At 42.6% G+C, this 27,419-nt stretch overlaps 1 protein-coding gene across 1 annotated transcript in view; it reads left to right on the top strand.

Annotated features, from left to right (window-relative positions):
* Window positions 11,728-27,419, top strand: part of FARSB (phenylalanyl-tRNA synthetase beta subunit) — a 69,640-nt gene continuing 53,948 nt past the window's right edge. The window contains exons 1-5 of the mRNA XM_005676607.3: window positions 11,728-11,831; window positions 18,164-18,219; window positions 20,871-21,025; window positions 23,381-23,450; window positions 23,995-24,110. Of these exons, the coding sequence (XP_005676664.1) occupies window positions 11,774-11,831; window positions 18,164-18,219; window positions 20,871-21,025; window positions 23,381-23,450; window positions 23,995-24,110 (455 nt within the window). The 5' untranslated portion in view covers window positions 11,728-11,773. The remainder of the gene's footprint in view (window positions 11,832-18,163; window positions 18,220-20,870; window positions 21,026-23,380; window positions 23,451-23,994; window positions 24,111-27,419) is intronic.

Raw genomic sequence — 27,419 nt, forward strand, 5'->3', positions numbered from 1 at the left:
TGGTGCCTAATCCTTACACTCTATTGTCTGAAATTCCTAAACGAGCCAAATATTTCTCAGTAATTGATTTAAAAGATGCCTTCTATTCAGTGCCTTTGGCAGAGAAAATTCAATTCTCAGTTAACCTGGACAGTTTGGCCCCAGGGATTTCGTGACAGTCCTCACTTATTTGGACCAAGTTTGTCACGGGATCTACAAAACTTTAATAGCTCTGAAGCAGTGGTGTTACAATATGTAGATGATATTTTGCTCTGTGCTGAGATGGAAGAAGCTTGTTCGCAAGCCTCAGAAGATTTCTTAAACTTTCTGGCAGGCTGTGGTCACGAGGCATCAAGAGAAAAGGCTCAGCTTTGTCAACAATCAGTTAGATATCTGGGCTTAATCATATCAGAAGGGACTAGGGCCATAGGCCCTGAGAGAATTAAGCCTATACTAAATCATCCCCTACCTATGACTTTAAGACAATTGAGAGGATTTTTGGGAATCACAGGTTACTGTCACATTTGGATTCCGGGTTATGGGAAACTTGCCCGGCCTTTATATAAACTTATAGCTGAAACTCAGCAGGCCCAAACTAACAAACTGGTTTGGTCACCAGAAACTCAAAAGGCTTTTAAGGTTCTTCACACTGCTCCTGCAAGCTCCAGCTCTGAGCGTGCCCACAGGGTCAAAATTTAATTTGTTTGTCACTGAAAAGAAAGATATGGCCTGGGGAGTTTTGACACAACCCCGAGGGCCTCACCAGCAACCTATTGCTTATCTAAGCGGAAAATTAGATGTAATTTCACATGGGTGGCCCCACTGCCTAGGAGTAATTGGGGCAGCGGCTTTATTAGCACCTGAAGCTTTAAAAATAATTAATGGATGAAACTTTACTGTACTGACTTCTTATGATGTGAGTGAAATCTTAAATTCTAAGGTTAATATTTGGATGACAGACAGTAGGCTTCTTAAATATCAGTCATTGTTGTTAGAAGGACCAGTAACTAAGCTTAAAGTTTGTGGAAATTTAAATTCTGCCACTTTCCTTCCTGAGAAGGAAAATGAAACACCTGATCATGATTGTTCTCAATTCCTAACTTTACGCAGCTCAGGAAGATCTAATGGATACCCCATTAGACAATCCTGACCTGGAAATATTTACAGATGGCAGTTCTTTTGTTCAGGATGGAAAGCGGAAAGCAGGTTATGCCGTGGTGACTGCTGAACAGGTTTTGGAAGCAAAATCTCTCCCCCAGGGAACCAGTGCTCAGTTAGCGGAGCTTGTGGCTCTGACCCGAGCTCTAGAGTTGAGCAAAGGGCAGTGGGTAAATATCTACATGGATTCTAAATATGCTTATTTGACTTTACATGCTCATGCTGCAATATGGAAAGAAAGACAGTTTAAAATAGCAACAGGTGAAACTATTAAGCATTTCAGAGAGAATGAGAGACTTTTAAATGCTATATATTGTCCTAAAAAAGTAGCTGTTAATGCATTGCAAAGGGCACAGCAGGGATGGGAGTAAAGTAGCCAAAGGTAATCAGCTGGCTGACTGTCAAGCCAGAAAAGCGGCACTTTACGAAACCCCTTCACTGCAGACGCCTTTGATCTGGACAGGTCCTGTGGAACAGGAAAAACCACAATATACTGAGGAAAAATTAGGAAAATATGAAAAAAGAGGAGCACAGATTACTGATAAAGATGGTTACAGTCTGAGGATGGACGATTAATAATTCCTGAAAATGCTCAATGGAAAATTCTTAAGGGTTTTGTTAGGACCAGGGGCCAAGGTAGGCCTAAGTCTCCTTTACAGAGGGCCTGACTTATTGCCAAGGAGGAGCTGAGATCATCCTCCGCCGGCACCAGGACTCGACCAATCAGTATACTCCCTGTAGCCTGGTTCAAGCTTATCAGGACAGGGACGAAACCCCCCCCCCCCCACCCCGAGAAAGCCCGCGCGCGCGCGCGCGCAAATCTAGCCAATTAGCAGATGCTAAGGAACCCTTGCAACCAATCCGCCCCTGCCAACTCCCTGTCTTTGTCTTAACCCTATAAATACTGCTGTAATTCGGAGCTCGGGGCCCTTGTTCCACTCCACTGCGTTGGATGAAACTTGTACCCTGGCTCGAGCTAGCAATAAATTCCCTTTTTTTGCGTTTGCATTGCTGTGGATGTCTTGTTCTCTCAGTTCTGGGGATTGGGACCTTGGGCGTAACAGGTTTACATCAGAGTTTTCATTTGGGTGCAGAGTACTTACCAAATGGCTTCTCGTTTGTTTGAAGGTAAAAATGTAATGAAAACTTTAAAAAATATTATCAAAAGGTGTGAAGTTTGTCAGAAAAATAACCCAAAGACTGAAAAGCTAGCAAAATCTGGATTACAACGAAGTGGGAAGTATCCTGGAGAGGACTGGAAAATTGATTTCACTCATATGCCAAAAGCTAATGGATATTCTCGCTTACAAGTTTGGGTAGATAACTTTTACTAGATGGATTTAGGCTTTTCCCTGCCGTAGTGAACAGGCTAAGGAGGTTATAAAGATTTTAATCCATGAAATTATCCCCAGGATTGGGCTGCCACAAGGCCTTCAGAGTGACAATGGCTCCGCCTTTAAAGCTGCTGTAACTCAGGGGGTATCTAAAGCTCTAGAAATGAAATATCACTTACACTGTTCCTGGAGACCCCAATCCTCAGGAAGAGTTGAAAAAGCTAATGACATTATCAAAAGACATCTGTGCAAATTAACTCAAGAGACTCAGGACAATTGGATTAAAGTCCTACCCATAGCTTTAATGAGGGCTATGAAGAAAGGAGGCACTGTCCTCCTTTGAATGTATTTATGGAAGGACTTTCTTAAGCAAGACATTGTTATAGACCCTGAAGCCTTGGAATTAACTAGTTACGTAACCCAGCTCTCAGCTTTTCAACAGGCATTAACAAAACTCCGGGAGACAACTCCTGACCCCGCCTCTGAGTCAGCAAGCCTCTATTTGAGCCAGGAACTGAGGTCTTCATAAAAACTTTGGGATCTCGGGGCCCATCCCTCAAGCCCCTTTGGGAAGGCCCTTACCAGGTTATTCTTTCTTCTCCCACAGCTGTCAAAGTGCCAGGGATTGATTCGTGGGTACATCACACTCGAGTAAAGAGGTGGCACCCTGACCAAAACTAAGTGACATCTTTTTATGTCTTTATTTTCTATGCTCTGACTTTGTACTTTTCAGATGGGCCTGATAACCTATGTGAGCTTACTTCTGCTGACTCCAAATATCCTGAGTCTGCCGTTTGATCCTCAGGACAATGCCTTCCTGTCCTGGGCTCACTCCTACGCTGCATTTCACAATCGGTCTAACTGCTGGGTCTGTGGAACACTCCCTTCTTCATCAGTGGAAGGCTTCCCATGGTGGACATCTCCAATTCAAGGAAAAGACTTTCACCAAGTGTGTAAATACCTTTGACAACAATTACATGCGATGCCTCTTCTTCATCTGATGACATCTACCAACCCTAAAATGGACTGGTACAACACGTTGCACTTTCACTATAGACATAACGTGACTTTTAATTTTGATTTTAACTTGTTTTAATGACTATGTTGCCCTGCATCTGTAACTGTATAACTGGATTTGTTTCTAGCTGCATAAAAGCTTTCAAGTTACAAATGGTTGCTCAGACTCCTGCTACTGCTGGAGCTGCGTCCGACTACTATTTGGGGCCCCTGGATCAGATACCCTCAATATGAGGATTAGGAGAATATGTTGCCTCCCCAATTTAGGGACAACGCCCCTTCTCAGCTCCGAAGCAGTTATGGAACGAAAACGACACCCCTTTTCCCTAGGCAACATAATTCTAAAAGAAAAGGGGGGAATGAGAGGGTAACAGGCAGGAAGGCCAGGGGTCTCCAAATGGAGGAAATAGCCTGCAAGTGTCAGACATTTTCTCTCTCTTAATCGGCAGGAGGAAACAAACTAGCAATATTTTTTTCCTTCTCTATACAAATTTAAAAGGAGGTCTCTCTTAAAATTCTGTGTTGCCATAATGATACCTGGTTTCACCTGAAGTTAACCAATGCCTTTTTCTTATGGCAATGTTTATCTTAAGCTATGCTAATGTACTATGCATTTACCCCAAACTCTGTCTTCAGTTGGTTCCACCTTTTGGGCTCAGAACCTACTTGACAAACCAGTATGTTATACTCCGATATTGTTCCTCTAATCTATGTAAATGAAACTATTTGTATGGTGATCTGCCCTTCTTCAAGATTCAAGTTAATCATTTTATGGCCCAAGATGAACCATTTGGAGCCAAGATTATCCCAAAATGCATCTTATGGGTGAGGGGCCTGGTGCCATTCTAAGTTTGAGACATTTCTTTCTTTCATTAACAGACTGCTGGTGACTATATAATATCCAGCTAAAGACTAGCAGGGGGGTACTCTTTCTGCCCCCTTCTGATGCCTATGTCAGAAGCTTCCTCTGTCTCCTTTATACTTTAATAAAATTTTGTTACACAAAAGCTCTGAGCGATCAAGCCTCATCTCTGGCCCCGGATTGAATTCTTCTCCTCTGGGGGCCGAGAATCCCGGCGTCGTAATTCAACAACAACCTTTCACTTTTTAATAATTCAACAAAAATTTATAAAGCAGATTTGCCACGGTAAATCCTGAGGTGGCCATTGTGTTGGAAATCAGCTGTCCAACTTGAAGATCTGAGATTCCAGCAACCAAGTGTGGTTCCTCTCTCCAGGTTTTATCTTTAAGAAATGAGAAGGTGACAGTTCAGATTGCATCATAGGTTACAATAGTCTGCCCTTGAAAATGAGTAAGTAAAATCACTTCTTTGTTTTGTTTCCTGTGCATTTGACAATAGCTAACTTCTAGCAAGAAAATTTCGAAAAGACCCTGATGCTGGGAAATATTGAGGGCAAGAGGAGAAGGGGACAACAGAGGATGAGATGGTTGGATGGCATCACTGACTCAATGGACGTGGGTTTGGGTAGACTCCGGGAACTGGTGATGGACAGGGAGGCCTGGCGTGCTGCGGTTCATGGGGTTGCAAAGAGTCAGACATGACTGAGTGACAACTGAACTGAACCAGCAAGAAGATGCAATGTTTTTCTATAATGTGACATTTCACTATAATTTAAGTTAAAATGTTCCTATTATTAGGAAAGGAAACTGCATTTTCTCTAGAGTCATTAAAGTGGACAGTTTAGCTCACTGTCCTGGTTTTCATAAAGTACATTCATCATAAAGGTAAATATGTCTCTCTCATTTACACACACAGTACACACAAAAAACTCAGCTATCACAGTTACCATAATTCATTGAGAGTGACCAGCTCGGGTTAAAGTCAAACAGAGGACCATCACTATGGCAATTGCAGTGGAATGTCCTTTAAGCAGTTATATTTTCAACGCTCTTTTGAACAAAGTTCAAGAAACTTGCTTAGGAGCCTCTGCTTTTTTACTATCTTCTCAATGAATTATTTTATCAGTCCAACAGGGCTGGAGTATGTTTGTTCTGAGCAAAGTACAGGAGTCTTGCCCAAGAGAGTGAAACTTTGTAGCCACCCCATGATAATGTTGCAAAGGTTTCCTTTCTCTGTATTTTCTTGTTGCTGTAGGCACATACAAGTTCTCAGGTGGTGCTAGTGGTAAAGAACCTGCCTGCCAGTGCAGGAGATGTAAGAGATGAGGATTTGATCCCTCGGTTGGGAAGATCCCTTGGAGAAAGAAATGGTAACCCACTCCAGTATTCTTGCCTGGAAAATTCCATGGACTGAGGACACAGGTGTCACAAAGAGTCGGACACAACTGAGCACATTATAATAAATTATAGGCATGTACAAGTTCTCAGACTCTATATACTATTCTTTTCTTTCACATTCTCCTTTGAAAGTCCCACTGATATAAGTTCAATTGTTATCTTTCCATTCAGTTCAGTTCAGTCCAGTCGCTCAGTCATGTCCGACTCTGCGACCCCATGAATCGCAGCACGCCAGGCCTCCCTGTCCATCACCATCTCCTGGAGTTCACTCAGAATCATGTCCATCGAGTCTGTGATGCCATCCAGCCATCCCATCCTCGGTTGTCCCCTTCTCCTCCTGCCCCCAATCCCTCCCAGCATCAGAGTCTTTTCCAATGAGTCAACTCTTCTCATGAGGTGGCCAAAGTACTGGAGCTTCAGCTTCAGCATCATTCCCTCCAAAGAAATCCCAGGTTTGATCTCCTTCAGAATGGACTGGTTGGATCTCCTTGCAGTCCAAGGGACTCTCAAGAGTCTTCTCCAACACCACAGTTCAAAAGCATCAATTCTTCGGCGCTCAGCCTTCTTCACAGTCCAACTCTCACATCCATACATGACCACAGGAAAAACCATAGCCTTGACTAGACGGACCTTAATGTTAATATATGATTTGCTCTACAAAGTAGGCGCTTCCATAGTTGATGGTTTAAATTACTGTAATACTATGAACAATTGGTGGTGATGGTGGTTTAGTCACTAAATCGTGTCCTACTCTTGCAACCCCATGGACTGTAGCCTGCCAGGCTCCTCTGTCCATGGGATCCTCCAGGCAAGAATATTGGAGTGGGTTGCCATTTCCTTCTCCAGGAAATCTTCCCAACCCAGGAATTGAACCCAGATTCCTGCATTGCAAGCAGATTCTTTACTGACTGAGGTATGGAGGAAGCCCCATGGATTAGAAATTATTATGGTAATCACTAATGTTCATTAAATGTCCTTTCTCTTCTCATAATCCACTCCACACTTTAGTTTGCATGTGGTCTGGGAACCTATTTGGGGGCCCAGCAAACAAAACAAGGGAGAATCTAGGAGAAAGCAACTAGGAAGGCCCACTGCCACTGCTCTGGGTCCGGACAGGCTCTTGAAAGAAGCTGTCAGCCACTTAAACAACAGTGTCCATGGAGGTATGGCAAAGCAAACTCCATCATTCACTTTAAGTTTCCAAGAACATCCAATCCAATGGATGGACTTTCACTCATGTTTGTATCTTTCTGGTTTTTCATGGCTCCTTGACATATGACCTGTTAGTTCCTCTGGTCTATTGTTAATATTGTTACTTTCCCTACCCCCACATATGCTATTTCCCTGATCCTGGCTGTTGTCATTTCTCCCTGGATTATTGCAATCTCCTAAGTGATTTCCATGGCTTGAGTTTTGCCCCTTGGTCTACCATCCCTAATCCCTTCTCCACAATGTATCCAAAGTGAACTGAAGAAAATACCAAGTTAATCACGTCATTTTTCTGCTTAAAACCTTTCAGATTCTTCCATTGCTTTTAAACTCCAACCTCTTTCAAGTAGTTTAAGACCCTGCATTATAGGGCGTCTATTTACCTCTTGGGGCTTCCCTGATAGCTCAAAGGAAAAGAATCTGCCTTCAAATGCAGGAGATGTGGGTTTGATCCCTGGATCAGGAAGATCCCCTGGAGAAGGAAAAGGCAACCCACTCCAGTATTCTTGCCTGGGAAATCCCATGGACAGAGGAGCCTGGCGGGCTACAGTTCATGGGGTCACAGAGTCAGACAGGACTGAGCGTGCACACACACACACACACACACACACACACACACGCTCACCTCTAGAGTCTCAGCTGTAATCCTCTGACCCTTACACTCCAAGCTTTCATCCTTCTGAATTTCATTCAGGTGAACAATCAAGTTTCAGGAAGAGGAGGGAGACACTTGAATCTTATGAGTAACCAGGGATTTCAGTCCTTCTAGGTCTCTCTCCACTATCTTTTCTTTGTGTCAATATCATTTTAGCTCATTACTGATTAGTTTTCTCTGTATGATGGAATACAGAGAACATACAGAAACACCAATAGCTTTAGCCTTGCATCTTGCTGTTTCCACCATTAAAAATAAATAAATAAATAAATAAACCTCATGTCCCTGGTGGTTCTAAATCCAAAATTCAGCTTACTTCAGCTGTTTACCCCTGGACCAATTCACTGGCATGAGATACAATGTCCCATTGCTTTAATGTGGTGACTCAAAGGTTTACCCTGTGTGGAGAGAAACAAGGAATGCTGAGCAGATTATCCCAAGTTGCCTCAATCATAACCTGTTAGAAGAGAGAAGAGTTAAACTGACTTCAGTATTTCTGGCTTGGACAACTCAGTGGATGCTCATGACTCTGAAAAAGATAGGAAGAACATGGGGAAGAACAACTTTTGTGGTGAGTAGAAAGTATAGGTTTTGAGTATGTCATGCCAGCCTGTTGAGAAACCAGCAAGAGATATGCAGAGGCGAGAGGTCGGTTGGAGGCTAGAATGACAGCCATTATCTGTTTAGGTGATGGTGGAAGTAGAGATATTTCAGGGAGAAAACCACCAAAGACATATCTCTAAAGGGTACCCCACACTGACAATAGAGAAAGGGTAGTGTACGAGGTAGAAGAGGCCATGAGAGTTAATACTGATCAAGTGTTCCCAGTGTGCCAAGTATGTGATGCGTATGCTCAGTCACTCAGTTGTGTCTCTTTGTGGTTCCTTGAAATGTCACTGCCAGGCTCCTCTGTCCATGGGATGTTCCAGCAAGAATATTGGAGTGGGTTGCCATTCCCTCTTTCAGGGAATCTTCCTGACCCAGGGGTTAAACCTGAGTCTCTTGTGTCACTTCCACTGGCAAGCAGATTCTTTACCACTAGCACCACCTGGGAAGCCCTGTGCATAGCATGATCTGCTTCTATTAAAATTTGTACAACCATCCTATGGTATACCTATGCAGTAGATATTACTATTCTCATTTCATAAGAAATGAAGGCTTATCAGTATTTAGCAATTGGTCTAAGGTCTCAGTTAGTAAGCAGTTTAGCCACCTGATGCGAAGAGCTGACTTGTTTGAAAAGACCCTGATGCTGGGAAAGATTGAAGGTAGGAGGAGAAGGGGACGACAGAGGATGAGATGGTTGGATGGCATCACTGAGTCAATGGACACGAGTTTGGGTAAACTCTGGGAGTTGGTGATGGAAGGGAGGCCTGGTGTGCTGCAGTCCATGGGGTTGCAAAGAGTTGGAGACAACTGAGCGACTGAACTGAGCTGAACTAATAGATCTGAGGGGCACAAGCCCCAAAGTCCAGAATTCCAGGTTCACTGGGCCCAAATTAAAGTGTCTAGAGACATTCCAGGGCTGCTCCTGAAGGCTATGGGAGAAGTCTTACTCATCTCTTCCACTTCTGGTGGTTCCTGGCATTCCCTGGATTGTGGCTGTATCCCTCGTCCCCCATGGTTACGCTGCTCCCTCTCTTCTGTTTTACTTAATCTTAAATCTTCCTCTAACTTCTTCACAGAGTCCTGCCCCAAGGCCACAGGTGCTAAGCATTTCACCAATGCCATTTAAGTGGACCCCAGAACCAAGGTCACCTCTGGATCTGACTAAGCCCCTTTGTGGGGCTTCCCAGGTGGTGCAGGTGGTTAAGAACCCATCTGCCAACTCAGGAGACATAGAAGACTTGGGTTCACATCCTGAGTTGGAAAGATCCCCTGGAGGAGGGCATAGCAACCCACTTCAGTATTCTTCCCTGGAGAATCCCATGGATAGAGCAACCTGCAGGCTACAGTCAATATGGTTCCACACGTTTGGACATGACTTAAGTGACTTAGCATGCAAGCCCCTTTGTAAACCTTACCAAAAGCCTCCTCCCTGGCCACCAATCACCACCAACAAGCTTCCTGATCCCATTTTAGGCAAAAATGCCCACCCCAGTGCTCACCCCATGGCACTCTGACCAATCACCTATGTCACCCTTCCAGCAGGACTTCTGTCTTGAGGCTATAAAAATTGGCTACTAACCCAGGAAAAGCATCTGCTCTCCCTTGAGCAGGGATGCTGTAGCTGTTCTAACAGCCCCCAGTCCACTGTGCTAGCAGCGCCCTCATTATCTCCGCTCCTATTCTCAAGAAAATCCCTTCTGAAATACTGTGTCTGGAAATTCTTTTCCAACCGCCACTCACACTGCCTAGACATTCCTCTTATAATAATACATGTGATTGCATTTAGGGGCTATTCTTATAATCAAGATCCAATCAGTCCATTCTAAAGGAGATCAGCCTTGGGTGTTCTTTGGAAGGAATGATGCTAAAGCTGAAATTCCAGTACTTTGGCCACCTCATGCGAAGAGTTGACTCATTGGAGAAGACTCTGATGCTGGGAGGGATTGGGGGCAGGAGGAAAAGGGGACGACAGAGGATGAGATGGCTGGATGGCATCACCGACTGGATGGACATGAGTTTGAGTGAACTCTGGGAGTTGGTGATGGACAGGGAGGCCTGGCGTGCTGCGATTCATGGGGTCGCAAGGAGTCGGACACAACTAAGCGACTGAACTGAACTGAACTTATAATCCGGGATAGGTTCTACATCTCGAAAATCTTAACTAAATAAAAGGACTGTTTCCATTTAAGGTAACAGTTACAGGTTCCAGGCATTAGGGCCTGGATCCCTGGTGGCTCAGATGGTAAAGCGTCTGCCTACAATGTGGGAGACCTGGGTTCGATCCCTGCGTTGGGAAGATCCTCTGGAGAAGGAAATGGCAACTCACTCCAGTACCCTTGCCTGGAAAATCCCATGGATGGAGGAGTGTGGTAGACTATAGACCATGGGGTCGCAAAGAGTCAGACACGACTGAGAGACTTTCACTTTCAATGCTGCCGATTACACTGAATGTTGTTAGAAGGAGATCTGCCAAGGCCAGCAAAGGACTGAGCACAGCATCTGCCAATAGAAACCGAGTACATGTCAGTCCGTTTCCGCTTTAAAAAAATGGTTTCTAAGGAAGCCTCCCTAATACGGCTGCGATAAGGGCCAAAGCACAGCTGGAACACGTAGTAGGGTGTAAGAGACTAGATTTTTTAGTTTCGGTTCAGCTACTCAGTCGTGTCCGACTCTTTGTGACCCCATGAATTGCAGCACGCCAGGCCTCCCTGACTATCACCAACTCCCGGAGTTTATTCAAACTCATGTCCATTGAGTCGGTGATGCTATCCAACCATCTCATCCTCTGTCGTCCCCTTCTCCTCCCGCTTTCAATTTTTCCCAGCATCAGGGTTTAAAGAATGAAATAAAAGCAGAAGCGCTAACAGTTTGGCTCTCGCTACTTGGGTTTGCACATCACGCAGTCCCGGCTGCCTGCTAATAAGAGTCAGTCGTGTCTGACTCTGCGACCCCAAGGATTGTAGCCTGCCAGGCTCCTCTGTCTGTGGGATTCTCCAGACAAAATACTGGAGAGGGTTTGTTTCCGCGCCCTCGTCCAGAGGATTTTCCCCATCCAGGGATGGAACCCATGTCTCTTAGCTCTGCTGCACTGGCAGGAAGGCTCTTTATCCCTAGCGCCACCTGGAGCTGCCTGAGACCTCGCCTTCTCACAGTCTCACTCCCTCCCAAGAGGCGTCTCCATCTCTAGGTCTCGCCTCCTCCACGCACTCGACCCCGTTCGCCCCGCCCACCTAGCTAGCCTTCCTCCTTCCGTAAAGTGTTGAAGGCGTGAGGACTTTCGCAGGGTGTTCATCTTCTTGCCTATCAAACCCTCGCCCATTCTATCCAAGTAGGTCATCTTTTTCGGCCTCCAGTTTATTCTCCCAACGAATTAGGTTTAACGAGCTTCATGGTGGCAACTCACCTGCTTTCAAATGAAAGTCGGGAGGAGGAACTGTGAGAATTAGACTGGCAATATTCAAGACAGCCCGCACGGAAGGGTCGGGTCCTATACACAGACCGGTCGCCGAGCCCGGGCCCGCGCTCCGCGCAGGCGCAGTGGGCCGGACTCGCCATGCCGACTGTCAGCGTGAAGCGAGATCTGCTCTTCCGAGCCCTGGGCCGGACCTACAGTGAGTGTGCGCCCCGTAGTCTGTACTCTGCGCCTCTCCTCGGAGGCTGGGACCCTCTTGCAAAAAGGCATTGTGGCCACGTTTATGCTGCGCGCAGGTTTTGGCCTCGGGCTTTCGGGGTCCAGCTAGGGTAGGCCAACCGCGTTTGTATTGTAGCCTCCGGGAACAGAGTTTGCCGCGGGTGTCAGGGCAGCACCCGCACGTGCTGGGCTCGCAGTGTCATTCATTCACGGGTCTCTTACGAAGCGCCTCCGGCCTAACTGATGCCAGGCGGTAGAACGGGAATGAAGCTCCGGATGTCATTCCAAGTGTAGCCAGTGCAAGAAAAGCGCTCTGGGAGCTCCATTTGTGAGCAGGAGCAGGAGAGGCAGCTTGCTTTCCTTTCTAGTTTTATTTCATTCACGTTTACCTAACTCCGTTTATGTCCCATGTATTGTTCTTGGCATTTTGGGAATACAGCGGTGCACAGGGCGCCTAAAGTCCACCACGTTCACGTTTCTGATGAAAGGGGCAGATAATAAAACCAGCTTAGTAACTGTGCTGGTTTGGATACTGTTAAATGCTAGCAGGGAAACAAAAAAGATACTGTGTTTGGAAAAACATTAATTAGGTGGTAGCCCTGAGTGACGAGGAGTCGACTCGGAGGACCTAGTCTTTAGGCTGCCCTTCATCTCTTCAGTGTTAAAAAAACACTGCCACTAGAAAAAAGGGGAATATAAAGTACACTTACCAATTATCCTATACGTGTAGCAGTTGGAGTGACATCTGCCATGTCCAGTGTTATCAGCTTGTGTAACGAGTGTGATAATTGGTTTGTGAGAGCTGTTTTTAGTTCAAGGGCTCAATATAGCTACCGCCTCAGGTACTGCTCTCTACAATAAGATACTACTGTGGAAATAAAGTTAGCTTTTAAAAACTAAAAGCTCTTCAGGTATACTTTTAGATACTGTGGTGCAGCTAAGCCTTGAACAGTCCAAGTTTGAACTGAGCGGGTCCACTTATAGAAGGTTTTATTTTCAGCAGTAAATACTGAAGTTCTACATAATTTGTGGTTGTTGAATCCTCCCATGCAGACCGCAGGAGGGCCAACTGTAAGTTATACAGAGATTTCGGACTTGGTGGAGGGATTCGAACCCGGATCCCTGCCTCCTTCAAGGGTTACCTGTATTCTTAAAATGTTATTCGCCCTAGTCTTTTGTCCTTGTTGTTTAGTCGCTAAGTCTTGCCTGACTCTTTTGCTTCCCCGTGGACTGTAGCCCTCCAGCCTCCTCTGTCCATGGGATTTCCCGAGCAAGAATCCTGGGAGGTGGGTTGCCATTTCCTTCTCCCGGGGATCTTCCGCACCCAGGGATGGATCCTGAATCTCCCGCATTGGCAGGTGGAATCTTTACCACTGAGCCCCCTGGAAAGCCCGATGTTTGGCCCTAAGTCCCTAAAAATAGATGTAATGCTCTTGTCCTCTAAATGGGGCTCTTATTCTCGACACTGTTTATTTCATGCTGTGCTTTTTTATATTTCTTACCCATCCTTCTAAACCGTATTCTCATTAATTGTTTATGATATATCTGAATTACACAAGGTGGTATGTTACAAAATTTGTTTAGGACAACTATGGTGAATTCCCACTTGGATATCCATATCTGGGAAAGTAAGAAATAATCTAGGTTTTTAAAAATGGTAAAAAAATAAATAAATAAATAAAATAAAAATGGTAAGATTTATAGCCTATTTACCATCATCTGATGTTTTATTCTCTAGCTGCCCTCTCCCTTTTTTTCATATTGAGAGATATCAGGTAAACTTGATTATTCACAAATATCTGTTGACTGCTGGCTCATTAAAGTTTCACTCAGGAGGGCTGATGTTGGTGTACTTCAGACAGTTCAGGAATAATACTCATCATTATTTATATTTTACGTGTTCTTAATGTTTTAAATGTTAATTAAATTAAGGTTGGATTCTGTACCACTGAGCCATCAGGGAATCCCTCAAGCTGCTTTTATTCTATTCATTTTGCTCTTCTGGGGCAGTTTTGTCTCCTTAGTCCATCTTTTTTTTTATCACCTTTCTGTTAAGATGTTTTCCTCTTGCCACTCGTTTTCTTGTTAACTGATTTGTTTTCACGGTTCTTCAATTCTGGGCCTGTCCTGCCTTGGTGTAATTGCTTGCAATGCTGCCAGAGCCACTTCTGTATATCATATAAACCCCAAAGATGTAGTTACTTAGGGGTGTCATTTTGTTAGAGGGAATTATTAAACATGATTTATTATTAGTTTTTCCTTGCATTTAATTGGTGAAATACAGCTGAACGGAATAAAACAAATTGTATGATAATTAGGACTCAGTAAAGGATTCAGTATATTTTAGTGAGTCCAAACAATTTGGTCAGTAACCATTTAGTTATCTATAGATAATCCTCAAATTTAGCAGCTTAAAACAATGGTCATTTGGTATATATTTCTGAGGCTCAAGGATTGGGAAGTGACTTAGCTGAGTGGTTCTGACTTTCACCTGGTTGTAGTAAAGGTGTCAGGTCTATACTCATCTCAAGGTCTGATAGGCTGGAGAGTCTTAATTCCAGGTTCACTCAAGTGCCTGTTGGCAGACAGCAGTTCCTTGCTGAGTTTTGGTTAGAGATTTCAGTGCTTCCCACCTTGACCTCTCTATAGGACTGCTTGCAACATGGTGACTCATTTGTCCCAGAGTGAGAGGTCCAGGAGAGCAGATAGTCAAGAGAGAGCTCACAATAGAAGCCATAGTTTTTCCTAACGTATCAGAAGTGATATACCATCCCTGGCCATATCCTCTGGGTCACAGAGACCAGTTCTGGCACTGTGCAAGTGGAGACTGCAAAGGATGTTGGTACCAGAAGACCAGAGGCAAGTGTTCTTGGAGGCCAGCTTGGGAACTGACTAGTCCTGTCTGTCCTGTGGCCCCCAGTGATTCATGTTCCTCCCACATGCAACATGCACTCCCTCCCAAAGCCCCAAGAAGTGTCATCGCATTTCAGCAGCAGCTCAGAACCCAGTCTCTTCATCTAAATCAGGTCCAGCTGCGGACGAGGCTCTTCAGTGTAGTTCCCTAAGTACAGCTCCTCGAGTATAATTACTCTTGACCCGAGAGACTAAAGAGACAGGTTATCTGCTCCTCGTGCGCCTAGGGCATTGTTTTTCAAAAGAGAAAGATGGGAGACACAAAGGAGTTACTGGTCCATGGTAGTTCTGAAATTGAGCTGGTAAATGTTGGAGATTCTTGATTAGAACTTCAGGCCTGGGATCTTTGTCCTTGGTTCTGCCCTACCCTCTAGTCTCTTGGTTCTACCCTCTGAGTGATGCTCGTTACTTTATTTTTTTGGTGAAAAGAAAGGACTCTTTACAACTGATTGGTTTTCTCAGCCTTCTTCCCACGAACAGATTTTTGAGTGTTAATTTCTTCCCATCTTTATCCCTTTTAGCTCCAGCTTGCAATGTTTGTGCATATGTATTTCTTTAAAAAAAAAAACAAACTCTGGATCTTCAGTCAGTTTTGTTGGTTTCCACTAACTTGGTCAAAAGCCATACCACCCACGGATCTCTGAAATAAGCTGTTTTGTACCTTGGGCTTCTGGTGACACAGTGCTCTTATTTAGACTCAGTTGGGTGACTGAATAAATTTGTGAGGCATATCCTTCATTTCTTGATCCATAGTGCCTTTTGTCTGAGTGAACAGTGTTTTTGATTTTGCTGAGTCTCTGAAGCGACTTAGCAGCAGCAGCAAGAGTTTACAGTCATACCCTTGATTTCATCTTTAGACCATGTCTCCCTGGCAATATTCTGGATTTGCTCTTTGCTCAGAAGTCATTTTTTAATCTTAGCATTTGTTACATCTGGGGAGACTGAGAATTTTTAAAACTATCAAGTCCCGGCTCCTTATTGTTTGCTAGTCCTCCTCTCTTCTCTCACATTATAAACCACTGTGTCAGCACTGGATGGAAAGCTTAGTTACCATCACCTTGTTGAGTGGATGCATTTTCTTGAGTCCCAGTAACCGTCAGCAACAGTGTTGCTAAGCTTGGCCTCTACATAAAAAGGATGCCGGGTCTGTCAGTTTCCAGTAACACTTCCTCACTTTCTCCATATCCTTACCTGCCTCTGTCGAAGACTGAGGCTTCAAGTAACAGCTTTGTCAGGCACTTGAGGTTTTGTTTACCCTGTCAAAGCCCACCTCCTGACTCCAGAACCTCTTTGGTTTTGTTACGGCAGCACAGGGACCAAAGTCTGTGTTAGTTATTTACTGCTAGATCACTGATTACACCAGTACGTAGGAGGCTAAAATGACAAGGCTTTATTATTTCGCACAGTTTCTGAGAGAGGAATTGAGGGAGGAGCTGCATAGCTGGGAGAGCTGGCCCTGGGTCTCCCACCGGGTTGCAGGCAAGTTGTCAGCTGGGCATGCAGTCATCTCAGAGCTGGGCTGGGCTGGACAGTATGCTTCCAGGTTCATTCATGTGGTTGTTTGAGACCTCAGTTAACAGGGTGCGAGCGCCAGGAGGAGGGATCATTGGAGGTCTCTTTCACCTCCTGCCCTAGTTAATGATAACCCCCACCTACACGTTCACCCCCACCAGGGACCTGGGAGCCATCCTAGGCACCTCCTGCTCAGTCACTCTTCCCACCTCCCAGTCAGCCTTTGAGCCTTACAGATTTTACCTGCCCCATTTCTCATATTCTTCCTTCTCCCTCACACTCACTGCTGCTGCTTTAATGGATCCCTCACTGTCTCACTTGTTTGCAGTAGATTGTCTGCTCCAGTTCGTCTGCCACCCTGCCACCGTTATTTATTTATTTATTTTGGCTGCACCATGTAGCACGTGGGATCTTAGTTCCCTGACCAGGGATCGAACCTGTGTCCCCTGCATTAGGATCGCAGTCTTAACCACTGGGGATGCCACGGAAGTCCCCTGCCAGCATTCTTTAAAGCAGGGGTCCCCGACCTCTGGGATCTAATGCCTGATTTTTCTGAGGTGGTGCTGATGTAATAAAAAGAGAAATAAAGTACGTGATAAACGTAATGTGCTTGAATCATCCTCCTAGGTCTGTGGAAAAATTGTCTTCCACAGAACCGGTCCCTGGTGCCAAAAAGGTTGGGTACCACTGCTCTAAAGTGCAGATCTGATCATGCTATTGCCCAGCTGGCAGTCCTGGAGTGTAACTTCCCGTTGCCTCAGGCAGGACGGAGGGCAAATCCCTTGGCATCAGGAGCTACTTCTCTCTACTTCTTCCATCATATCTCTTCCTGACATGAGCCTCATGCAGCATTCATATGGAATGTGCCAGATTTCTCATGCTGTTGTCTCACTCCCCACGGTCCCTGCCTAATGGACTCCTTTCTGTGAAGTTTTTACTGACCCTCAGTTGATGAATTCCTTTGTGTCAACTCTGTACCTTGCACTCAACATATCTGTATTTACATATCTGGTTTGTTTACTGAAGTAGGGAGTAGTTATGGCAGGAATTGTGTTTTATCTATCTTTGTAGCCCTGGCACCTAGTATAGTGCCAACTCATAGAAGATGCTCAATAAATGTTAACTTGAATTGAACTTCAATGTCAGGATCAGAAATCTTAAGACCAGCTTAACACTGGAATATACTGGTAATGATGGCTTGTGTTCCATTCTTTGTAACATGAAAACTCTGACAATGCCGTGTATCAGGTAGCAAAGCAGAGTAAGATATAATTTAAAAGTAAGGAAGAGGACTATTATTGCAGACCTACTGTGTTTCAGGACACGAGGTGAAGCCCTTTATCTGCATGAACTCATTTAAATCTTTCCAACAGTTGCATGCATGGCTGTAAAATACTACTTTATGAGGCATAGGAATCTGAAAGTTTCCATAAGGTAAGCTCTCAGGACTAGTGGAACAGTCAGAAATTGAACTCGGATTGAGCTGGCTCCAAAGCCAGCTGTCAGGCCACCTCAGAGAATTGGAAATGATAGCGTTTATATGACATGATTCCATTGTGTTGGATCTGTGATTTGGACCCACTTTACATTAGATCCCTGCTCGCACGTTGTTTTTCTTCCAAGTAAATGTAAGCTCCCCATGCTTACAATCGGGTAATCTGATTCTATAGCTGGTATTAGTTAGGTGAATCAGCCCTTTATTTAATAGTTTTGTTTTTCTTTCTTTAAAAATTGTTTTTGATCAAGCTTTTTTTGTTTTTAAATGGTGATATGTGATGCCTGATATCTAGTGTGTTCGGTGTAAGACAGTTGAAAAGATGCAGTATTTATGTGCTATTTGCATTTGTACCGAACAGATTAAAATTTGTAATCTCTTTTTTCCCCTAGCTGATGAAGAATTTGATGAGCTGTGTTTTGAATTTGGACTGGAACTTGATGAAATTGTATGTATTAGATATTTCCTTAATATTCTGTGTCTCAGTTCATTACATTTTATCTTTGTTACCTTACGGTTAGACTAAGAGGAAACATTTGTGGGCCCTGGTGGTTTCTGTGTTCTCTGAGTTATGAGACTAAACTGATTCTAAGGTGTTGCTTTATGTAAAATCTCCGAAGGGGTTCATGCCTTTATTCGGATGCCGTCCCCTGAAGTCATCAGGAAGGGGTCTGGGAGCAGTGGAAACTGAGCTTCAGCCAGAGTTGCTGTCTCCTTGGCCTCTGGCTCCTCCTCCTCCCTTTTCTCTGAGCCCCATCCCACCTCCTCCTGTGCCTGTTCCAGTGTGAATTCATTCTTCATTTATTACTCTATACATTGATGTTGTAAAATGAGCTCTTGCCTTTTGAAGAATTGCTTGTAAAAATGATTTTGAAACAATTTCCTGGTCTTTTGATTGTACAGTGATTGAAATGTTTAAAAAATAGCTTTATTTACCAAATAGATAACTAATATTGATTATGTATTGGAGACATTGTGCTTGTAACTAAAAAGACAACTTAATATTTCTTGGTAATTAGTGTTATTTTTTTCCCCCAAGCCTTCTTAATCTGTTCAGTGTATAATAACACTATAAGGTTAAAAAAGCCTTCAGACTGACAAAAACCTGTGTTGTCTTGTCTTATTTTTCCTGCTGCTTCTTTACTAATGTTACAAAAAAGAATTTTTTAATGTTAATGAGCATCTATATGCTTGAGAAGTCAGCTGAGATTTCTATAGTATATATTAATTTTATTAGACTCAAAATTATGTTTGAGGTTTTGTAATATCTAAGCATTGGACTGAAGGTCAGAACAATGAAGTATTAGTTTGAGCTCCCACATTTACTAGCTGTGGAACCATGGACATTACATTGCCTCTCTGGGCCTATTTTTCATCTGTGAAATAAGGAGTTTACATGTATGATCCTTTCAGGGATCCCTGTAGATCCCACTGGGCTTCCCTGGTGGCTCAGACAGTAAAGAGTCTGCCTGCAATGCAGGAGGCCCAGGTTCGATCCCTGGGTCAGGACGATCCCCTGACCTGAAGAAGAAATGGCAGCCCATTCCAGTATTCTTGCCTGGAGAATCCTATGGATAGAGGAGCCTGGCAGGCTACAGTCCATGGGGTTGCAAAGAGGTGGACACGTCTGAGGGACTAACACTTTAACTTATCATAGATATGTGATATCTATCGCTTATCATAGATCCCTCTGGCTCTGAAGTTTCTGTGGTTATTGATTTCCATAACATTTTTGTTAGCATTGATAAACCTGCATTGATCACAGTCATCACCTGTGATCTTTGTATGAACTGAGATACTGAAAATGGGAGAAGGCTTAGGCAGCTATGTCTTTTTTGCAAAGGATCTCTAGTTATGTTTTCTCCCCTTCTTTATATGGGGTCTTGCCTGAAATCCAGCACCCCTATGAAGTGACTCATCTTCCTTCACTAAAACATTAGCAATTTTGTTGACCCTTTTGATGGAACTCAGTTGAAATTTTAATTTTTCCTGCCTCTTCTCACATCCTCTCCTGGCTCTCCCCCATTTCTTTTCTCCTCTTCCTCTCCTGCCCCCTTCTCTTCCCTTTGCTCTTTATCCTCTTCTTTGTTTAATTTTTTTGTTTCTTTAAAAAAAACACAACTTATTTTCCAGTTTAGTTCAGTTGCTCAGTCGTATCCGACTCTTTGCAACCCCATGAACTGTAGCCTGCCAGGCTCCTCTGTCCATAGGATTCTCCAGGCAAGAATACTGGAATGGATAACTAGCGGGTAACATTAGCGGTTGGAGTATGACTTCTAAGGAATTTGATTGGAAATAAATATATAGACAGTTTCCTGCCATGGTAAATGTAGAGAACAGAATTTAACTTCTTGGCAATGACTGTTTTTAAGAAAGTCTCTACAGTGTGGTGATTGAGATATTCCAAGCTTTTTATTCTGCACTGAATTTATTCTAGTGGTATTTCTTCTCCTTTCTCCCTCATTTGTTTTTGCTCTTGCTGCTCTATACCCTTCACTGTCCTTAGGCCTCTTCCCATTGTACCTGTGAGTGAGTGAAAGTCACTCAGCTGTGTCCAGCTCTTTGCAACCCCATGGACTATACACCTATAATCCCTTCTGATTTATACCACAGCTTCTGATGATCTCTTCAAATGTTTTTGTTTGCTTTTATAGTATTGTTCTCATTTTCATGTTGCTTCTAGTCTTGGGTGCCCATAGGATTTAGCTTTTAGAGTCATTATCTTATAAAAAGTTGCATATCTTTTCATTTTTTTTTCTTTTTTCTTTCTCTCTCTTTTTTTGTTTCTTGGCTTGTGGGGTCTTAGTTCCCTGACCAGGGATTGAACCCAGGCCCTCAGCAGTGAAAGTGTGGTGACCTAACCTCTGGACCGCCAGGGAATTCCCAACACAGCTTTTATTTGGTGAATTTCCTTTACTTTGTCTCATTGACACTTTTGTTTAGTAGGCAAAGTTTAGCCCATGCCTTGCTTTAGACAGCTTTCTGCTGCTCTGGAAAGAGCATGAATAGTGTAGTTACTTCTTTATAGGACTGATAATGACTTTTTTGAAAAAAATTTAGATTTATTTAGTTTTATTTTAATTTTTGGCTTTGTTTTAGACATCTGAAAAGGAAATTATAAGTAAGGAACAGGGTAATGAAAAGGCCCATGGGGCCTCTGATGTTGTTCTCTACAAAATCGACGTCCCTGCCAATAGATATGACCTGCTGTGTCTGGAAGGATTGGTTCGAGGACTTCAAGTCTTCAAAGAAAGGTAAGGGAGTATATTCATTAAACCCGTGGCTAAGTGGGATTTCTATTTTCTTTGCCTGTCATTATCAACAACCGTGTTTAAGTTTCTGGAAAAAAGCTTGTTGGACAGATCCACAGCTTTGGGTCTACATGGAGAGCTGACTGGAGCCTGTAGATGTAGTCATTGGAAAATTGAGAAAGAGTCATAGTCTTTCATTTGGGGAGCATATTTTAAAACTGGAGTGGTTAATGATTTTACGGCTTCTTTAATAACTCTTTAGTGGGTTCGTGTGAGTTTCTTCCGTAATCCAGTTGGAATAGATAGTTCATGGGGTTGGTTAAAGGTTGGGAGAAAAGCAGAAGGCTGCAACTTTATATGCTGTTTTCTTAAGAATTTTGAGGAAGCTCAGAAATGGAGCTTCCTGACTGGAAAACTGAAGATCTCATGACGGCTGTGGGCAAGTTCTTTAGTTTCAAGCTTGTAATTTATAACGAAGAATATTTTCAAGTCCCCTTCCGACTCTTCATGTAATATGTATAGAAAATGATGAATATGTAAAGTTAAAAAGAGGTGAAACAGTAAAGCTATCAAAAATAATTATAAAGAACAGACTGTTGGACTCTGTGGGAAAAGGCGAGGGTGGGATGATTTGAGAGAATAGCGGTGGGATGATTTGAGAGAATAGCATTGAAACATGTATATTATCATATGTGAAATAGATCGCCAGTCCAGATTTGATGCATGAGACAGGGTGCTCAGGGCTGGTGCACTGGGATGACCCTGAGGGATGGGATGGGGAGGGAGGTGGAAGGGAGGGTCAGGATGGGGAACACAGGTATACCCATGGCTGATTCATGTGAATGTATGTCAGAAACCACCACAATATTGTAAAGTAATTAGCCTCCAATTAAATAAATAATGGACATGGAAAAAAATAATTATTTTTTGATTACTTACCCATTATCTTGTCAGATGCAAAAGAATATGAGCCTCAGGCTGATAGGCTAGACTTTGAAACTATGAGGCCGTCAGACGAGAGACAGGTGATGGTGAAAGGGTGATAATACGGCATTTGGTTAATAAGATGGTTAAAATTTGAGGGTTGACCCAGTTGCTTCTCTGCATGACAATCAGATGTTTATTTTTTATTCTTTGGTTGCTTTGGGTCTTCGTTGCTGTTCACAGGCTTTCCTCTAGATATGGAGATTGGGGACTACTCTCTAGTTGTGGTATGAAGGCTGCCCATTGTGGTGGCTTTTCATGAGATGTGGGTTTGATCTTTGGGTTGGGAAGATATCCTGGAGAAGAAAATGGCAACCCATTCCGATATCCTTATCTGGGAAATCCTATGGACAGAGGAGCCTGGTGGGCTACAGTTCTTGGGTCGCAAGAGTCAGACAGGACTTAGCAACTAAAGCACCACCATCGTCTCTTGTTGTAGAGCACAGGCGTACGGGCTTCAGTAGTTGTGGCCCATGGGCTGAATTGCACCAAGACATGTGGAATCGTCCCAGATCAGGGATCGAACCCATGTTCCCTTGCATTGGCAGGCAGATTCTTATCCACTGTACCACCAGGGAAGTCCAGATGTTTATATTTTAGGGTCAGGGATAGTCTCCTTACATTGTGTTTCCCAAACCTGCCTGATAGGAATTTAACAGGCACCTCATATGATTTTTATGATGAGAGAAAATTAGGAAAATGACTTAAAACCTTTGCTACCTGAAGTGTGGACCAAGGACCAGCATCTGTAACACCTGGAAACCTGTTAGAACTGCAGAATCTGCTTCTACCCAAGACCTCTTGAATCAGAATATATGCTTTAACAAATTCACCAGTTGATTGTAGGCACCTTGAGGTTTGAAAAGCACTGTTAAATCAATGATTCCCACCCTCACCTGATATAACAATCACCTGAACTACCTTCAGAATGTACCATTTACCAGGCCTTTCTCTTGAATATCCTGATTCATTAGGTCCAGGTGGGGCCAGACCATCTGTGTTTGTAAGAAGCTCTGTTTTTCTGAGAAGTTCAAACTCTCATGGTTGGAATAAAAGTTAAAGGTTATTTAATCCAGCCCCTCAGCTGATGTTTAAATGCCTCCATACAGTTTGCTTAATTAAAGGTTTTCTAGTCTCCTGAGATCCAGTGATGGTAATATGCATTACCACGAGGCATCGTAGCCCATTTTTAAACAACTAGAAATGTTAGAATATTTGTTAGGATTTTATTTTTAAATACTCAGCCCAAATTTGATTTGCTGTAACTTTAACCCATTGTCCTACTTCTGTGCATTTTGTATACTTTCTATACACAGAATAAATTAGTTTCAAATGTTTTGATTAGTAATGAACACATTTATTTTAATATTTTAGGATAAAGACTCCGATGTATAAACGGGTAATGCCTAAAGGAGAAGTCCAGAAGTTGATCATCACAGAAGAGGTAATAGGATGAATTCTTATTTTTCATTTAAAAACATCCCTTATGTGTATATATCTCTAAGGTGGGACAGAGCTGACCCTTCTGCCAAATGTAGTTTTCTTTGGTCATTGTATATTTAACCTCTAGCTCTGAAAAACTGTCATTTTGTTTTTACCAAAAAGTGAAAGGGACAGCATCTGTTTTCTGTGAATAATTTTGGAAAATAACATCCAAATATTTGCTTAAAAATACTTTTGAGATAATTATTTAAATTGTGGTATGTTAATAACATTTAGAAAGAAAATCTCTTGGGGAAAGTCTGTTTTGGTAGAAATATTATGAGCAAACTACTTGAAAGGTTGATTTTTTTAATCAATAATTCAGTAAATTTTCAGAGATCTTGCCGAAATGTAAATTCCATGAGGACAGTGACTTCCTCTCTTATCACCACTGTATTTTACTGTTGATTGAATGAAAATTTGTGACAGCTGACCTTCTATTACAAGATGTTATTACAAAGAAAAGCCTTCATATTTACCATCTCTACTGATAAAATGAATTTCAGACAGCTAAAATACGCCCGTACGCTGTTGCAGCGGTTCTCCGAAACATAAAGTTTACAAAAGATAGATATGACAGCTTCATTGAACTTCAGGAGAAATTACATCAGAACATTTGCAGGTTTGTGAATGTATCTCTTTCTTGGTTGCTTCTCCCTCTTTCTCCTCCTTCCCTCCCCTTCTCTCTTCCTCTTTTCCTCCCTCTTTCCTTTCTTCCCCTGACCCCCGCAGACTTTAAAAAATTTTTTTCTAAAATAAAAATATGTGAGAATAACAAAGTTTACTGAAATTTAAATTTAAGTAAGTTTAAATTTGAGGGCTTCCATGTGGCTCAGATGGTAAAGAATCTACCTGCAGTGTGAGAGACCTCAGTTTGATCTCTGAGTTGAGAGGATTCCTTGGAGAAGGGAATGGCAATCCACACCATCTCCCAGAGCTTGCTCAAACTCATGTTGATTGAGTTGGTGATGCCATCCAACCATCTCATCCTCTGTCCTCCCCTTCTTCTCCTGCTTTCTATCTTTCCCAGCGTCAGGGTCTTTTCTAATGAGTCAGCTCTTCTCATCATGTGACCAAAGTATTGGATCTTCAGCCTCAGCATCAGTCCTTCCAATGAATATTCAGGGTTGATTTCCTTTAGGAATGATTGGTTGGATCTCTTTGCAGTCCAAGGGACTCTCAAGAGTCTTCTCCAACACCACAGTTCAAAAGCATCAATTCTTCGGTGTTCAGCTTCTTTATAGTCCAACTCTCATATCCATGGACTTTCCATGTGGCTCAGCAGGTATAGAATCCACCTGCAATGTAGGATACCTGTGTTTGATCCCTCGGTTGGGAAGAACCTCTGGAGAAGGGAAAGGCTACCCACTCCTATTCTGGCCTGGAGAATACCATGGACTGTTTAGTCCATGGGGTCTCAAAGAGTCAGACCTGACTGAACGACTTTCACTTTCTCATATCCATACATGACTACTGGAAAAACCATAGCTTTGACTATATGGACCTTTGGTGGCAAAGCTTTTTAATATGCTGTCTAGGTTTGTTATAACTTTTCTTCCAAAGAGCAGGTACCTTTTAGATTTTTTAACTGTGTTTTCTCTTTTGAGATTTTTAAATAACTGAATTTTCTTATTCTGTCTTTGACATTGCCATACATCATTTCCCATACAGCTCCCTTTAGTGTGATGATCTTCAGATCAGTTTAATTCCTCAACTCCTAAAGGTCAAAGAAGGTAACAGTGGGGGTCCTTGAACTAAATGTCAGTTTTTCAAAAATCCTAATAAAAGTTACTGATAGAAAACATCAGTCTTTGGCTAACATACCAAGTTTTTATATGTGGTCCTAAAATATAGCAACATAAGTTACCTCATGCTAATCAAAGGTATGATTAATACCTTCATATGTCTTGAATATAAAAGGAAAAAATTCTTATTTTTTAGTAATTGCAGTGATTGCAATTTGGTAAACTGTGGAAACTAAAAGAGGTTTGTGTGCAAGGGATGGGCTGGACACAGGGTTGGGAGGAGATCTTGGGTGTTTTCTGCTGGTGTGAAAAGTATTTTAAAAATAAAACACCTGTGGTTAAGTTCACACAGTTTCTTTTCTTGAAACATTTTCGAGTACATGGTAGAAGAAGCTTTTTCTAAGATTCTGAATAACATTTATTCCAAGTTGTTTTATAAAATCTCGAAAATATGTCACTCTTAAGCAAAACAATAAGAACTTAAATATAGTTTCACCATATAGGACAAGATAGAGGATTTCTGATAGGCATTAATATAGCTAGTAAGTACTTGAGCCCTGTTATCTGTTCTGGTCATTTGAAGAATCTGATTTTTTAATCTAAATTGTAAGTTATTTCCTTACTTAATTCAGCTTTAAGTTGTGTTTTATGCAGTATTTCTGGAAATCATGAGCTTTTTCTAAGGGGAGTTATAAATTATATCCTAATACTCTGATATGCCAGAGTCAGTAAATCCTAATTTGTGTTTTTCAAGAGATATAATCATTTCACTTAAATTATAAGTGATTTATAGTAAACTTTTATTGGCATGAAAGTTGTTGATCTTCCCTTATTATCCTTTAATAGCTACAGTATCTGTATCCATATCGCCTCTTTTATGCTTGTGTCTTCTCTTTCCCCTTTGATCAGTGTAGCTTGAAGTTTTATCCGTTGCTTTAGTGGGTATCTTTGTGTGTCAGTTTTCACAGAGCTAGCTTTTGGGTTCGCGGATTTTTCTCTGCTTGTGTGTGTGTTTCTGTTTTTGTTGATTGTGTAGTGTTCTGTCTAGGGCTAGTTAGTCCTTACTACTGAGGCAAGACCGTGTTCCTACTTCATCCGTGGCCCTGTGAAGGACGGGGTTTTCGGTCTGCGTTGGATGGTCCTTTCGCCTGCCTTGGGTGGTTTCCTCACATGCTCACCCTGACTGACACTCAGCAAGTTCTTGAGGGGCCCTCTGCACATCGCAGAGCTCTCTGTGTAGCTCTGTCATCTCTAGTACTCTGTGTGGGGACCTCTGGCCGCCAGCTTGGTCTCTCTTGGCTCTCAGCTGTGTCTCTCCAACTTCGGGAGTTCACTGGGCTCCTGCCTGACCCCCTTTCCTGCCTTGTGACTTGAAGTCCCTCCAGGCAGTCAGCTGGGCAGTCATAGGGCTTACCTTACCTGTTTCCTGTCTCTCATCTCCCTTATCTCTTCTGTCCTTCATCACCTGAGGTCCAGTGCCGGCCTTGTCTTCCCTCTTTTGTGATTGTGTCAGGCAAGAGAGTCAGTCTAGTCTCTGTTACTCCTGGAAGTATCCAGCAAACTTTTTACTTCAATTATTTTATTGTTTATCTCTCTAGAATCTCTGGTTCCTTTTTAACAAAGTTTCTCTTTTTTTCGCTGGGTTCTTTCAGTCACTGCTTTTTCACAGCAAGACTTTACCAAAATTTTTGCCAGTATAATAAGTAGAATCTTGATTTCTATTTTTAGTTTTCATATCTTTTTATTTGGGGGATATTAATCCTTTTTCTTTACCTATGTAGTAGACCTTTTCTCTCAGTGTCTTTTGACTTATGGGGTCTTTTGATTGTATAAAGTTTACAATTTGGGTATAGTCAATATTTATCAGTCTTCCTATATGACTTTTGTGTTTTGTGTCTAAAGGGATGTCCTGCTCCACAGTTTTAATTAAGTGTTGTTCATCTGTGTTTTCTCTGAATAATGTTTATGGTTCCTTTTTGTGTATATATATGTGTGTATGTACCTATGTTTGCTCTGTGTTTTTCAAAATGCATAGCTCTCTGATCCATCCAGAATTTTTTTGTGATTGGCTTGAAGTTGAAATTTAGCGACACTTTTGAGATACTGTTTTCAGATTAAAAAACCAACATTAATGTCCAAGAAAACATGGATTTTCTTACTCATGGGTTTATCAGTTGTTGATTTAT

The sequence above is a fragment of the Capra hircus genome, chromosome 2, assembly GCF_001704415.2.
Source record: "Capra hircus breed San Clemente chromosome 2, ASM170441v1, whole genome shotgun sequence".
Lineage (NCBI taxonomy): Eukaryota > Metazoa > Chordata > Mammalia > Artiodactyla > Bovidae > Capra > Capra hircus.